A 16,739-nucleotide genomic window follows, 5' to 3' on the forward strand; every position below is an offset into this window, starting at 1 on the left:
TTTTTAAACTAGAAGTAAGAATAATATCGGGGTTTTCGGCCTGTTTTAGGTGAGTTTCAAGACTTTTTCCTCACGTTAAACTTCATTGCGTTACTTTCAATGTTATGCTCCACTAGCTTCTCTACTCATCCGAGAACCACGTACAGACACACCTACGAAACCCAGAGAGAATAGTTCTCGATTTGCATCTTCAAAAAGAGATAAACCATCTTTACGGATTATCGAGTAGGGAAAGGAAAGCAAGCTGTAATGAAGTATCTCTTGTACAAAAATTACAAGAAATATCGAATGAAAAATCGCAGAACCACGATTTATCGCGATCGGAATTCGAACAATTTTCGTGTTCGTATCCTTCCGTTTTAATTCGAGGTATTTCAATCACGAAAAATATTTTTGTTAATATTCATGAGGCAATTCAGTCGACCAAGGACCTCAGAAGGAAAAGTAACAGTTGTTTTACCGAATTTCAAGTCACCAGACCTGAAGTTATGTGTTCTTGGCCGATGACCATTTATGGCCATTGAGATGTCGGAAGAACTTCTTAGGTCATGTCATTAAAAAAAACAAACTGGGTAGGGTTTTCCGGCCTTTGGTCTAAATTACTCCAATTATCGTTATAATATCGATTCTCTGAAAACGACTCGATCACCAAGACAAAGGGTAAAATAATTCACTAAGTAAAACTATTTCTACAATTATGTGACGTTGTAAGGATAGAATACTTTTACTCAATGTTCATATCCGGTCGGAAACTGTTTTATTCTTCATCGCGTGCCAAAGTGAACGGATAATCCTTCGAAATCCAATAAAGCAAGAATTTCTTGGACCAAAATTTGGATTTATGAAAGACTGTCGACGAAAATAAATTAGAGGAAATTTTGATTAACGAACTGACAAATACTGAAAGCTGTTAAACAGAAAGCGCAGAGAAATTCGAAATACACCCGTTTCGATGAAACTGGGAAGTGTCTGGAAAGTTTCCAGACACGTCGGACAAAATTACGAATCCTTCAGTCTGCGATGTACGTGTTCACAAGCGGAAGATTAAGAGGGCCAGGGTCGTGCTCACTCACTGTCAAAATGGTAATGTGTAGGTCCAACATTCGATCCGGAAAAAAATTAGGCACGTCTTCCAAAAAGAAGAGAATGTCTCTTTGGATAACAACAGTTACATTTTAACGCAAGAGTAGATCTTTTTGACAGTATTTTACGAAAAAACAAACAAAACTGATGATCATCATGCATCACCGTCTAGTTTTACAGACTTTTTTGGAAAAAACAAATATAATGGAAAAAATCTACAAAATATGGGGGATGGGAGGTCGGAGAGGTCTGGAGAGGAATCAGACACCTCTACTTATTGCTGGTCTACAATTTCTAGTGTACAATATTTTTCTGGTCTTGAAAGAGGAAAATTTTATGAAAACAACCAGGAACCGAAATAGTCACCGAAAAAGGTGAATTGGTGATTTAATTTTCTCCTATAGCCTTCAAATCTTGTTCCAGTCATGCATATCCCACTTGTGAGAATTCACTTCCGCTACTAAACGCAATCGTTCATGGGTAAGCCATGAGATCACGTTTTACCTTAAATTCGAGTTTCACAATGAAACAAAACGTAACTTGTTACAGGTCAGTATATCACAGTTTTCGTCAATGGCTACATCCTGGCAATATTGTTCTCTAGTCTTTTAAAGACAAAGGCTATAGCTAAAAGTTGTAATTCGATATAAGAAAAGAAAGTTTACACTGGCCGAAATGGGAGAGTGAGAAATCTCTTTCCTGCCTCACGTTAGAGTTATTTGAACGAGAATAATTTCTGTTTACCATTTCTGGGGCCCCCAGCACTTAGGCCAGTATCACCTCTCTCTGAACCGAATACCGAGCTGCTCACTATCATACTACTTCGGCACCTTTGAAGCGTTGCTTTTGCTTCTCTCCCACATTGAGTATCCTATAGACTACGAGCAGTCCCTCCTTTTCGGCGAAGTCCGTCCCGCGGCGCGCAAATATCAATTTTTTTTTTCACTGATTTCTTTCACTCGCGCGAAGGATTTTGCTGAAAAGGAGGGACTTCTCGAAGTCCAAGTGACTCATGATCTTGGCTCAGGCCGATCATTATCACCCGGTGTGAAAGTTCAGTCAATGAAAAATCACACTACAACACTCTTCCACAAACGAAATTCGTCTAAAGAAGAACGAAAAGAAGAGAAAACAAAGAGGAAGCCAAGAGTGGGTGGCACATCTTTAATAGGAACACTCCGAGAAGGGTCTCAATCGGGTTAACCGTTAACCGTGAAACGACCAAAAACTTAAGTTGTTTGGAAAAAAATTGGCATAATTTAGCCATAGGCGGTGAAAAAAGTTGACCGGATTAAAATATTTCCCGTGAGAATAACTGTGCTAGTTCGCGATCATTTCCTTTTAGCCTGCAGAATCGGCGTAATGTTTTGCGTTTTCAAGTCAAACGGAGGCAAGCGCTATGAGAGCGCAAAGCGCGAGTTACGAAGATAGCAGCTCCTCCCCTCGCAAGTGACTCGTACTTTGCGCTTGCCTAGCGCTTACTTCCGTTTGACTAAAAAACGTTAAGAAAAAACAAAACACGTCTCTTCTGTAGGCTAATTTCCTCTACTCTCATGACATTTAAGTGTGACTTAGCAATAACACTGTAGGAAGAAATCATATGGTAGTCACTCGAAGGGTTTACAGTGTTAAGCTATATTGTCATTCACTCTGACGAGGGGCTAACGCTCGAAATATCAGTTTTAGAAACTCTTCACGGTTGCCAATTTACATTATCAACTCAGTTTATAAAATATAAGTTTGAAAAAAAAGCAAACTATGATGATGCTCCTTTTACACGAAAAAAAAAACTATCGGTGAGACTGACTTGAAAATGAAATGAAATTTAATACGACTACGAGTAGAATTGATCATTTACAGGTACAACAATAAAAGTCACACAAAATATATTCATATTCGTGCTACATTACTCCTGGGTAATGTTCCCTCGAAATCCAAGTAGATTCTCGAGGTCTGTAATCATAACTTGTCCAATTACCACATTTAAAGTTCCTAAAAAAGCCTCTTCTTCTTCCCGTCTAGTATCCGAGAGAAAATGTCCGAATGGACATGACGTGCATGAGAAGTTTAGTTTATGCACGGGATACTCTCTCTGGAAGAACCATCCAGCACTTTCAAGCGCGGGTTCTCAGGTCAACAGCGAGGCAGGGGGTGGGGAGGGGGGGCTTTAGCTTCCCTCACTTTTGGCAAGGACGATATTTGTATTTTAAGTATGAGGTACGTAGGAAGAATAAATTTCAAATTTTTCTGGGGTAGGATGGTTCAAACCCATGCCTACAAACTCGCGCCCCCAGGCACTCGTACTCAAGCCCCCCCCTTCCCCCCCCCCCTCTTTCAAGTTAAAAATAGGCTCCATCGTCCCTAGGCCAAATTTTAAAGAAAATTTTCTACAATCAAATTTAAAGTGGTTCAGTTAAAAAAATAAAAAGATCTACACCGGCGTCGTTGGTGCCGCTGGTTTGGGATTGTCCCACCCATAAACATTATCCGCTCCAAGTTCATCCACCTGGCGATTAAAGTCAGTGAAATCCACATACGAATGCACCCTAGTTTCCTCGCTGGTTTCTGTTCCTTGCTCCTGTTCGTTGCTTTCCCCTTCGCCGTCAATACCTTGACTACTCGCACCCAAAGCAGTTGCATGCTCGGGAGGAAATGAACCAGAAGGCGATCCGCTGGCCGATGAAGCGGAACTCTGAGTGTCTGACCGCGAGATGGTCACCTGTGGTACTAAGTTGGTGGGTGTGGACGTGGTAGGACTCGGGCTGTTTCCGCTTGGTGCAGGTCTGGTCTGTACTCCGGACGGTATGTACAGTGAAGGAGCACTCCCCGTCATGGGGTTGGAAGGGTTATATGGTACAGACACAGGAAGCACTCCGGGACTCATGGGAGGCATCGCTGTAATGCACCACAACTATAGTGAGCTAATGATAAAGTCTGCATGTGCGCCAAGAGGGCAGGGTCCGAATTAACTTTTCTACACTGGTGCCAAGTGGCGATTAAACAACCTTGTTTCATTAGTTTCACTGACCAAACGCGTGGAACAGGCTGTTGCCAGATGGAAGAATTCAGTCGCCAAAAATATTCAATTTGCAAAAATTTTCGGTTAAGAGCAAAATACAATTTCACGAAACACACCCGGTAGCACCACTTATATGATGTCTGTTGAAATAATTTTCAGTTACCGCTCGTGAGAGATAAAGCCGATTGCCGGTCAAGTGGTCGCCTATGGGAGTTTAAAAAAATTGAACGTTGTAAACGAGTATCTCTAAAAGTGGTCGCTTATATGAGGTGGTCGCTTACGAGAGGATCCTTTTATAGTAATTTGACTCGGAAACTTTTGGTAGTTTGAAAAAGAGGTCGCAAACAAGAGGGATCGCTTTCGAGGGGTGGTCGCAAAGGGAGGTTCGATTGTATTTCTTGACCAGCTAAGTGTAAAAGAGCGCAGCAAAAAAATAGCGGACGCATTGTTTGTCGAGCGTTGATTTGCAGGAAGATAGCCTGTTCCAGGCGTTCAGCATAACGAAGTGTGATAGTAAACGGCGCAACAGTCGTGGAGGAGTGAAAAGACGAGGGAGGGTTGGGTTGGGTTGCGTGATGAACGCGTACTTTACTCGACCCGACCCAAACCTCCCTTGGTTTTTTTTTCGCCGTCTGCTACTTCACTCCATTTTACCCTCTGGAAGCCTGGAACAGGCTGGCAGGACGAACACTGGCAAGACTTCAAGTCAGTCGCCTGCTGGTGACCGCATGGAAACTCTGGTCGCCGACAATCAATTCTTAGTCGTAATTTCCAATGTATGCCAGAAAGTGTTGCATACCTACCTGACACCGACTGTCTTCCGGGAGCCCTTGGACTCTTCAAACTATTGGCGATCTCCTCTTTGAAAATTCGAATCAGTAATGTCATATCATCTCTTTTCTGACACTTGGACATTTGGGTCATGTATGTGTCATGATGTGCCCTGCCCACTCTATCCACAACAGCTTGTGCCACACCAGTCATGTTGTTCTGACAATGAAGTTCTTCAGCGACCAGCCGAACAACATCAAAATTGGAATTGGTTTCTACATCTGACGCTTCATCGATGGACTTGTAAACACCATCCGACATCAGCACCAGACAGTGGAAGGTTTCGTCAATTGGAAAGCCACCGCAAATGTGAGGCTCTGCGATAACAGGCTCTTCAGTAGCGGCACTACAGAAATCATCATAGATCATGATTAAAGGGGGTAAACCGCGTGCGGCGTCGGTGGAGAGTGGGTGGGAGGGGGGAAGGGGGAGTGTGGGGTGTTTACAAGACAATGTGGTTCTATCAACTGAGTTAATGATGTAAATTTGAGGACAGCTAGAGATGCATTTAGAAATCAAAACAAACTGCAAGCACCTTAGAATATCAAAGTCCTTGTAGCCACCTTTAACACAATAGTCTCCGATACTTCTTGTGTTCTCCTGATTTCCAATCCGACGATTCCTTAATATCTGCTGAATGTCCAGACCCAGATTTGCCAGCCGAGTAAGCTCGTCGTTGTTACTTGTGACGTGGTCAACACTCAGCTGAGGATATAAAGGAAAAAAGGTCGCGTTTTAGAGATTGTACATTCCCCTACTCAGTTTAAATTGCGGCATTTTTAAAGAAAAGCTTTCCCCAACAAAATGACAAAATGCCTTCTGATTCGTCTCAACCTTGATCTTTTTACTTCAAGTCTATCAAATGCTACAGTTCTCTATGCAAGAAGCACTAAACACCAACATTGCAAACTAAGGACTATTTCTAATTTGGAAACACAGAACAATACAAGTTTGGCCCAGCCTAAAAGATGTGTTTCAATCGCTAGTTATTACTCGGCTTCCCTTCAATCAAACTTACACACTGCAGGGCTCCAAGCTCAATTTTTTAAAAAGTCGCCTTTTGGCCACCTTTAGCTGCAAAATGGTCGCCATAGAAATAATTTGGTCGCCGAAATCGTCAATATTGCGCTACCGGCGTTTTTACGGTTGTTAATTCGACCAAACATCGATGGATTTTGCGATTTTTTTTCAAATCTGTTGGTAGCCAATTGGCGACTTTCGCCGAATTTTTAGTCGCCAAATATATTTATTACTCCTCATGTCGACCAAAACAGTCGCAACTTGGAGCGCTGCACGGATTGCCTTCCCAAAAACAGTACAATACAACAAGATGAGCAAGCTATCATGTTAATGGCAATTTAAGTTTCCTGGCTTGACTAGGTCACTTTATATTCTAAGGAGAAGCTCCAAAATAAGTGATTACCGCTAACTACAGAAGGCAGTTGTTATTTTACATTCCGCCGTTAACAAGCATAGGATGGGAATAAACCCTAGAGATCACCAACCTATGTAAAAGATTTACTGAATGTATGCCTTCTCTGCTCTGCTATGGTGCTCGTGGGTATTGCCGCTGTAACTGGGAGTTAACCCTTTACCCTAACATCGGTATGCATATTCTCCACACTGTTCTCTATACGTTTCCCAAGGTGCTAACAAGGGAGAATTTGTTGAACAGGCCAGAGCCTCTTGAGTTAGCAAGCTATTCCTTTATTCCTCTGACCTTAAAGTGTGATTCGGGGGGGGGGGGGGGGGGGGGGGGGGGGCGGGCGAAAACACGTGGTAAGGAAAAATTAAAGGCTAGACACTCTAAGGAGTCAAAGAGTTAAAAATATGTACTGTTGTTACCTGCGTCACAGAAATACTTCCTTCAGGAGTCTCTCTACATAAGAGTGCTCTAGAGTCACCAACATTAGCCACAAAGAGTTTATTTTGGAAAATCAGAGCTACTACAGCAGTAGTACCACCACTGATCTCATCTTGCAAGGCCTGCATTCTGGCAACCTCATCTGGGAACTGTTGGTAAGCTTCATATGAGCTCAGACCCTAAGAAAATAAAATGCAAGAAAATCATTTGTTAAACTGACGTTTTTCTTTGATATTGATACTGTGGCGTCAGTAAGTTTAATGATTAGTCATGTATCTTGATTCATGAAATAAACGGTTTTATCATATAAACTAAGGAGTTATACAAGGATTTCCAGCTCTGACAAAAGCCGTAACAACACACGTGAAAAAATATCGTATTTTTTCACATGTGTTTGATATCGCCAATCAGCCGCTGACACGTCACTCGCCTTTTGCGCCACTCGGTCAGGTTGGTGAATGAACGGCGAAGCCTTCGCCATTCTCAATCTAAGGTCGTTTGTTGGAATTTGTTTTGGGTTATGGCTGCTAAAACACTAAAAATTCCGTATCGCGTACAGACAGTGACGTTAAAACTTTCCTATAAGGGGAAGAAAACCAAAATATTGAAAGAAAAACCAAAGCTACGTATTCGGTGGCTTTGGTATTAGCATTTCTCGCGGCTGGGAGCGAAAATCGAGAACTGGAAGATTTGTCACTGGCCGATTTTGCCCGTGTACCTAAAAGATTTCTTCTGTCGGTAAGGACCATATAATAACTGAGAATTTTGCACATTGAAAATTACGCCCATAGTTTGTTTTTGTATTGTTTCAACAAATTGTTTCATCATGAGCCTTGGCGCCAACGCCGTTTAAGATTTTTAGTCAGGGATTTTCGATCCCTTTATTTTCATTCATTTATAAAGTTGACTATCTTGCACTGTTAAAGTTATGAAGTGTTCAGTTCTCTATAGCAGTATCAATAAGGCAGTTAAAAATCAACAGAATCGAATATTTAGTATTGGTGGCTGCCTATCCTTACTAACAGGAGTTGGGGATGAAACATAGGGTAGGCTAATTTGCACACAAAAAATCAAAAATAGAATTTGCAAAAAGAGTGCAAAGGGGAAAAGGCCTTCGATATGGATAGGACATAAAACCATTTTCCAACAGGGAGTTCCTTTACCCATCTTTCCTTAACATCCAGGAACAAAACAATTCTTAGGCATAGTGTAATAGAATATTTTGCCAACAACCCATTGCTATTCAAGAGCTGCATTTTTAAAACAAGCCCTGAGGCCTACCTAGACAAGCTAACTTTCATGCAAATTGACATGGGCCCTCCAAGTAATCTGCCATATTTTCATTTGGTCTATACAAGTTTGTTAAATTTTGATATTCATTACTTAATGCCTTTAATTGAGAGCAAAAAAAAAAAAAAAGGAGATTCAGATGCATCCAGCCACAGGCCTTTTAATAACCCAATTTAAAACTTTCCTACAATAAAAATATAAAAATTTTCAGTAGTTGGGGATTTTTTTAAATTGAAACAATAACTCCAATTGGAATCTTCCTAACATTAAAAGATTAAAGTACAAGAAAGAACACAAAATGTACCTCAGGCATTGATAATTGAATTTCTGTCTTCTCAGCCAAAGCATCATCTAATGATTGGAAGAATCCTTTTTCAACTACAATAAAGGCCTGCCTGATGGCTCCCTTGATCTGCTCATCATTCATATCAGCTGTTGACAGTCAGAGATTAGATTATTGATAAGAATATTACTAAGTGTTTCAGAGCAATTAATAGATAAAATGTCACAACATCACAACATCTTGATCAGTAATGCAATTTAACAATACCAGTATGCGATCATTCATCCACTTTTATAAGGTATAAATCTGAAAGATCTCATTATTAATTCTCCTTACTGCTCGTCATATAATTCTTGTGATGTTAGTTTGGAGAATTTAGTATTGGATCAACTAATAATCCCCTAATTAATATTTTCCTTTATTCTCATGACTTGTCTGCTTGATATTGTATTAATATTGTAAGGAGAAATTCTGTCTTGGTCACTCATGGAAGTTAAAAAGTTAAAAAGAAAACTAAGAAAACATATTATCATTCAGGACTTGTTAGCTCTCCAAACTACAAACTGAAATTGAGTCTGAGGTTCAAATGCTGCCATATAACCAATCCCAAGTGAACTAAAGAAAATTAATCTTTGCATTACCTCTATATTTTCAAGTAGAAATATACAATGAGAGAAAAGAGACATCAGTCATAACACAAGGCTCTCTTATTTTACCCATAAATCAAAACAATTTATATAGTATCACAACTAAATGTATGCAAGAATTCATGTGATGGTCTTGTCTACAAAAGGGCTATTTTTGAGTAAGTTACAGCCCTCTGTAATAATAATAAAAATAAATATAAAAATAAAAAATAATTTTACCAAGTTTCTTACTAACCAGTTAGCTGACCAAGTAATAGCTCAGCAGGGAGTCTCTGAACAGTAAAATCTGAAGCCCTTGTTCCATCATGACCATCAAAGACTCCATAGAGATATGTGTCATCTACATTGAAATGGAAACTCCTGTCCTCTAATTCATGTTCCTCCCTTCTTCCACCATCCTCTCTGTACCTTTGATTTGTAAGGAAACCAACCCCAGACAATTTGCAGACTGGGAGGTCATCTGTCCAATTCTCAGTAGGACTTTGGGACTTAAAACAAAATTTAAAGCAATCAATCAGAAAAAAAGCTATCTCTGTTAGGATTTTCTGTTGAAATGGCCATACTCTGAGACAAACCATTTCCAGGGGGTATGTTTTTTTTCAGAAAACTCCATTATTATGATAACAAGCTATACTCTGAGAAATCTGAGATTTCCCATTTTTATTGAAAAAGTATCCAAATTTGCTTTTATTAAGGAGATAAGGCATAGTTACAAGGAATAACATAGTTACAGGGGAACTATGTTCACTCTGTATTCAAGAGACTTGACATAGATGTTAGATTTTTGTAATTGCTCAGATAACTGTGGATATTTTTGTAATCTGATGGGTTGAGGATTATGTCATATCTTGCTATAATCACCCAAAACAAGGTGATTATAGCTGGGAAGCTATTTTTATCTTATTGGAATGACTGCAATTAACAAACTATGAGACATTGTCATTAACAATAATTCCCTGAAGGTGAAGTGAAAATTGTTGAATAATTCTAACAAAAAGTCAGGGGGATTATTTAACAATATTTGATAAATAATTCCTTACTAGGTGCTTTTGGAATTAATTTTTAAATATTTGTTTTGATGTGGAAACCATTCTGTTTCAATTGTTTTGATTAAAGAACCAGTTTCTACTTGAATTTGATGGGTTCACTAATTCAACCAGCAAAAATTTCATATCTTCCTTTTGAAAAGTGTTACTCCAAACTACAAAGCATCTTTCGAGGTCTTAGGAATTAAATTTTTGTCATCACTTCCTAGGTTGCACTAACGAAACACATTCCTGCAATAATCACCTTGCATGAGGTAATTATAGCAAGATATGATTCAATCCTCGACAAATCAGAGCCTTCACATCTTGATAATCACCAGAGCAATTATATCAAACAAGTTCTTGCAAAAAAAAAAAGACAAGACCACTACACATTGTCATGTTTCATTCAGTTTACATATTAACAATGTGATCCACATGCCAAACTCTGCTTCCCTTCATTGATGGGCAAAAAGTTGGAAGCAGAGAAAAACAAAACAAACGGTTTAGCTCTGACAATTAATAATTATTCACCTCAACTCAGGCTATATGAAAATGGTTGCGTAATCCCCTCAACTTTGTCTCGCAGTTATTAAACAATAGTCACTTCGTCCTTGATGAATAATTATCAGATACAGTTGAGCAATCGAAAATTTATGACAAGTGTGAAGGAAGTGAAGTATTTCAGGTGGAAAACATGATTTCAAGTTAACATTTAAAGCAACTATTAAAATCACAGGAGTACATTTAAAAGGATATGCAATCCTTGGCTTACAGTTGAAGTTTCTGGCTGAAATTATGCAACCCTAGAATACCAGGGTGATCAAGAGACGATACGTGATTCTTGATACGGTTCCAGCTGTTTGCTAACTGTTGTCATATTGCTCTATATTTATTGTGCTTCACGAAGACAATCACGAAGAAACAACGAGACAGAAATTCGAAAAAAGGTTTGAGCTAAGTACTTACCACGGTAGAGCTCCGTTTGCTAGCCATGAATTCACTAAGTTATCATTACTTTCGACTTCATTCGAAGGCCTCTCTCCTTCCGCCATCCAATAAACAAAGATGGAGGTTTGGGATAATTGAGAGAGCTAGTCTTAGTCTCCTTCGACCAACTACTTTGGTAAAAAGAGGGAGCGGACTGGACGAAAGTGAGAGGGATTTAGGAATAATCGGGGGTGGGAACATAACAAAGGGTATCTTAGCGATCCTAGCACGATCCTAGCACAATCCGACCAAACACAAATCTAAGCCATGGTTAAAATAGAATGAAACGAATGGAATATCAAAACCGGACATGAACAATCCGTTAAATTCTTATGCTATTTCTTTCGTCTGATATGCAAATTTTAAACAGGACTTGACGAATCCAACGAACGATAAATTTTCACAGTTGGTAGACTAAACAATAAAACAATAACTGCATCTGAACCCCATGGTATTTCTTAATGCGAAAAAACAACATAGCATTCGTTCGTGGGCGTGATCACGATAAAAGATAAAATTCATGTAGAAAAGTCAAAATTATCAGTCTGAGGGAAACGAATAAATTATTATATAAATATATATTTTTAAATACAATTATATGAAACAAAAAATATCTGCTTTTGTACGAGGAAACTAAAACTATTCCATCAGTTCTGATTAAATTTTTGACATTCCGTTCTTTAGCGACCAAATAATGCACTGTCATTATTTTCAAAACATTGAAAATGTTTTCGCAATATGTTTTTGTCGTGTCAGTTGTCACGAACGTGGGACATGGAATATTCTTAAGTCTATGGTTCGATTCCTCATGGAGAATCGGGGACTCAGGATTTTTCTGTATCCCTAGCTCGTGTTACTAATCGTGACAGGACAAAAAAACATAATTCGTTATTTCTTAATCGAGCTGAAGTATTTTTTACCTTTCATATTCTTTTTACAAACATTGCTACTTTTATTTGTTTTCTTTAACTTTGTGGAACATTCGTCTCTTAATAATTAATAAAAATTATGAAACAGACCCATGGACAGAACCGAATATCAAACGTATCTCATTTTAATGAAGTGTATTCAGGCAACACCCTTTAACGAATTAGGCAACAGAGCAGAAGTAAAAATACGAAAAAAATGTGTGAAAATTAAATTACTTCACTATGGCACAAAAATTAAATTCCTAAACCGGAAGTCTTTCTGATTATTCAACATCCGGTCACGTGGTCCTTAGCGTAAGAAAAAGTTGACATCTTTTCGTTGCAACACGACATTTAACTTTCCTCTCTTTGGTAAACTTTTTGTGGTTGTTTGGCTGTAACAAAACGTTGGAACACAAGAATAGTAATTTGAGGTTATGGGTAAGTGTTTTTCAGTTTGTGTGGGGGACTCATCTACAGATACAACTCAGCGAAAGCCTTCACAGCAAACCACAACCGCATCAGTAACAACTAGGACGTTCAACAATTCGTATACCCAACACGCACCAAGTATTATGAACGAATCGTTCAAGAGTAAACCAGCAGAGAAGAGTGTGCCAGCGAAAACTAGTTCAAATGATATACCAAGAACGTTCCCCTTGCCAAAGCAAGAAGTTGACGAGTCAAAGATCGCTTCGCTGTTCGGTAAATACAAGGACGATACCGAAGACGCTATCCTTGCGGATGGCATGGAGAAGTTTTGTCAAGACTTAGGTGTTGATCCGACAGAGTTCATCGTGCTTGTTCTGGCCTGGAAATTTAATGCCTCGCAAATGTGTCGCTTTACGAGAAATGAATTTTTCGAAGGATGCAAAGCTCTCAGGGTAGACTCCATAAGAAGCCTACAAAATAAATTTCCCGAACTAGAAGCAGAGGTAACAAATGACGTCGAGAAGTTCAAGGATTTGTATCGATTCACTTTCAAGTTTGGACTTGATGTGGATGAGGGCCAGAGAGCCCTTCCTAAGAACATCGCTCTTCCACTTTGGAAACTTGTCTTTTCAAGGAACGTGCCAGCTGTTCTAGATCGATGGTTTGCCTATTTAGAAAACAGACAACTGCGGGGAATTTCACGAGATACTTGGTATATGTTTTTAAATTTCACAGAGGCAATTGAGCCGGATTTCGAGAATTACGATGACTCGGAGGCATGGCCAAGTCTTTTTGACGATTTTGTAGAATCGGAAAGAGAATTGATCAAACAACTACCAAAAGATGACGCTGCAGCTATACACGAGGAGAAACAGGAGAACGGAATTATCAAAGAGGAAAGCACGTACTCCTTTTAGACTTTGACTTCGTTCTGAAATTTCATAATATTTTGGTAGCTTAGCCTAGAATTGAACTTAAACATGTTTGATCTTATCGCTATCGAAGACTTCGCCATCACACTTGTAGAAAGCACAAAAAATAATTCTATTCGTGCGGCCTGCCTCCCGCAATTAAGCTACGATCCAATCCACAGGCAGTGTATTAAGGTCCTACTTCATTACTGAAAAGGGTGAAACAACTTCCCCGATCATACACCGCGGAATCGATGATAATAAGAAAAATCGCTTTGTTTAGGAAGCGCTGTCAATAGATTAAATCTTGCTAATTTCATTTTCATCGGGAAGGGGTTTTAAATTTTAGATCAGACATCATGTGCGACGGATCAACGGGTTTTCGAACTTAGGTATTCCATTGGTCCTGATTACAAAACAATTGTCAAAGTTGTGAAAGGAGAGGTTACCAATTCTTAAATTATTATTTTTAAATTTTATTAGCTTAATGTGAAGTTTTATACCCTATGCCATTTAACATTCCACCGACAGATCATTGAAATTTCGCTTAATACAATCTTGTTGGAGGGAAATACAGTTGCAATAAAACAGCTGTAAGTCGTTCTGCAATAAGTCTATTTTGAAATTAGTATGTATGCATTTAAAATGCCGATTTTTGTTACTATGCAATCGTATTCAATTCTTTGTGCTAGTGACAAATTGATAAACTACAATATACCTACCACACAAAACAAATATCAAGTCTTTGTCATTAATCAGAGGACTAGACAATCAGAGATCGTCTAGAAAAGATATCGTGTTGCTGGTGTGCTAAATTCTCTTCATTTATGTCAACAAGCCCATAGCAACCACCAACATTTAACTATTTTAAGCTCATAGGTATCATTAAAGCAATGAAGGATGGTGAATGAACCTGTCTGTAAAATTTTAAAAGCATTTCCACAAAGAGGTAAAATTAACTTTATTTTGTCTGGAACTGTAATGTAATTCTTGTACTGTGAAGTACTATACATTAAAACATTATGTTTTCAAGCTAAATTTTCAAGGATATTTTCATAATTGCAAAATAGATTGAACCTAGAACTGCTTTTGTCTTCATATTGTTTCAAAATTACTAAATTCTTATTCTATTGAGTTGAAAGTAGTTGCAATGAGTTAAGACTTCTTCATCAAAGAAGAGCTTCAATTTCTTACATATTGACCACACATTTCTTTGCTGCCAACTCCAGAAAACTTTTAGTGATGTATCACATTTTTCACATATTTTCTTCTTTTTTATCACATGCTTAGTTTAAAGTGTTTGTAAATTGTTAGGAGACTGTGAAAACTGATCACTGATAAGGTCAAAAGATTAAGAACTTATTCTTAAGGTTAGGAACACCTGAACATCAGTATGCTTATCCTCCATACTTTTCCCTATACATTCCTTGAGATGCCGACAGGGAGAATTTGTTTAAGAATCTCTTTGTTTAAGAGCCTCTGTAGTTGGTGATCATTTCCTGTATTCTCATGACCTTAATGTTTGATTCCAGGGTCATATAGTAAGGGGTAGTTTGATGCTACCCACTCTTGGGGGTGAAATGGTGAATTGTAGGTTTAACAGAGGCCCTTAATCACTGTCTCTTCTCTATGGGAATGAATAATTAAAATTCCATGGCATCTGGGGCTTGCAAAAGTGTATAATTAATATATTTGATTTAAGAAGACAAGAAGCAGGGATTAAGTCCTTTACTGCACTTAAAAAAAATTGTTTGAAGATTATACTGAAGGATTAACATCCAAAGATTATCACAAATGGGATTTTTGTTTAGTTGGGTTGATGTAATTAACAAGGTGATAACTACATCAAATGATAATGTCTTCCATTGATTTCTATCTTCTTTTGAAGCATTTGAAACATTTGATGGAGGTCACCTTTTAAAGTTAACTACTAATTGTGGGAGAGAATAAATTGACGAAAGTGACAACAAGAAAGTAGTAATACTTGACAGCAGTTACTAGGAATTACTCCAAATTTTTTCACAGTTGCTGAAGTTGCCTCTTCTTATTAGTTGGTTACACTATATTTATGACAGCATAAACCAAGGAAAATATAAAAACATTCTTTCACACTTTTCACATCAACAAAAAAATTACCAGTGACAAAGCACTACTTTACAAGCCTAAATATGGTATCTGACAGTAAATAATGGAGACTTGACCTTTACCAGGTTAACTCTTTAACACCCAGAAGTGATTAATATGAAACTTCTCCCTATAATATCCAAACATCATTCAGCAAACAGGTAGTGAGAATATTTGAACTTATCAAGCAGAAGCTGTTATCTTGATCTAGTACCAAGTTCTCATAACTAATTTACAAGGAAATGTGCTGCAGCTAGAGGGGAGAATAAACAATCAGATCTTAAGAGTTTAAGGGTTAACAGTTTTTCAGATTTTCAGTATTTTGTGCCAGGGGAAATTAATTGTTTCTCATTCAGAGGAACCCAAAATAAGGGGACCTAATCTAGAACCCAACTACTTCTTATTTGTGCCACATGTTTGAAAATTATACAAGATTTCTCAAGCAAATAATATTTAGGAACTTGAAACAACATTCTGCTGGGCTGTAAGAGAATTTAAGTTTGAAAAGTAACATTATTACATAATGTTTCACTCCCTATCATTTTGATGTAAGTCGATGAAACATGCCTTATGTTTCAGTTTTGTGCCCGAAAAATGTCTCTGAAATTAGTCTTAAAACCAAATGTTCATGAAAACCTTTACTAGATTGATCATGAGATTGGGAATCAAGGAAATTCAAACAATTTGTACTTTAAATCCACATGGGCCAGCTGGGACACTGAGCGAGGTGGTTAAGTATTCATTTTAACTACAAACAGGGGGGGTGTGGGGGAGTTGTCCTAGTAATAACCTAATGGGGATATGCTGAATGACATTTTCACAGCTGGATTGACTACTATGGGGTTGCCTTTTCTTTAGAGTTATTAGAATGGAGTCTCACAGTTTCGCAATTTTGTGGGTAAAAAAATTTCAGTATATAGGGATTTAAAAATGGGAAGATTTGCAGTTATAAAGTTGTTACAGTTGCCCAAAAATGAGTAAGATGGGGTCCATAATTTGTCACAGAATAGACTATAGTGGAATGGGAGTTCCGAGAGGCCAGCAGCACATGCCCAGTGGACTGAGTGGTCTTTCTAGCCTGTACATTACTTCTAGACATTTACATCTAAATTTTTCCATAAGATATCAATTCATGATCCATGAGGTGATTAAACCAGAGAAACTTAAAAGCTTGTGGGTGTTAATTAGATGTCACACAATATTCTCCAACTGACATGCTGGGTAATTAATATCTCCTACTACTCCATACACAACTCCCCATATATGCAGGCTTAGTCAGGTTTATTTACTTACATTTACTAGTATCTCATTTTACTTTTTTTTTTTATAAAG

General features: G+C 38.2%; 2 protein-coding genes across 2 annotated transcripts; one reads left to right on the forward strand and one right to left on the reverse strand.

Moving 5' to 3' along the window:
• Positions 1–2,890: 2,890 nt before the first annotated feature.
• On the reverse strand, positions 2,891–11,123 carry LOC131793239 (TGF-beta-activated kinase 1 and MAP3K7-binding protein 1). Its single transcript, XM_059110657.2, has 7 exons — positions 11,012–11,123; positions 9,253–9,505; positions 8,392–8,519; positions 6,779–6,976; positions 5,469–5,638; positions 4,906–5,279; positions 2,891–3,978 (listed from the first exon to the last, which is right to left on the reverse strand). The coding sequence occupies exons 1-7, from the start codon at positions 11,036–11,038 to the stop codon at positions 3,515–3,517; spliced, it is 1,614 nt and encodes a 537-aa protein (XP_058966640.2). The 5' UTR covers positions 11,039–11,123; the 3' UTR covers positions 2,891–3,514.
• A 1,143-nt stretch (positions 11,124–12,266) lies between these two features.
• Positions 12,267–14,315, forward strand: LOC131793204 (DCN1-like protein 3). The gene has a single exon (XM_059110615.2). The coding sequence runs from the start codon at positions 12,378–12,380 to the stop codon at positions 13,287–13,289; it is 912 nt and encodes a 303-aa protein (XP_058966598.1). The 5' UTR covers positions 12,267–12,377; the 3' UTR covers positions 13,290–14,315.
• The last annotated feature ends 2,424 nt before the right edge of the window (positions 14,316–16,739 follow it).

Source organism: Pocillopora verrucosa, chromosome 8 (assembly GCF_036669915.1).
Source record: "Pocillopora verrucosa isolate sample1 chromosome 8, ASM3666991v2, whole genome shotgun sequence".
Taxonomy (NCBI): Eukaryota; Metazoa; Cnidaria; class Anthozoa; order Scleractinia; family Pocilloporidae; genus Pocillopora; species Pocillopora verrucosa.

Bases quoted from the DNA above. Each gene is read 5' to 3' on its own strand.
- LOC131793239 (XM_059110657.2), bottom strand. From the start codon at position 11,038: ATGGCTAGCAAACGGAGCTCTACCGTG. The intron at 8,520-9,252 runs GTTAGTAAGAAA...GACTGTCAACAG, and splicing joins ATTACTTGGTCAGCTAACTG to CTGATATGAATGATGAGCAG. The intron at 6,977-8,391 runs GTACATTTTGTG...TTATTTTCTTAG, and splicing joins TTCAATTATCAATGCCTGAG to GGTCTGAGCTCATATGAAGC.
- LOC131793204 (XM_059110615.2), top strand. From the start codon at position 12,378: ATGGGTAAGTGTTTTTCAGTTTGTGTGGGGGACTCATCTACAGATACA.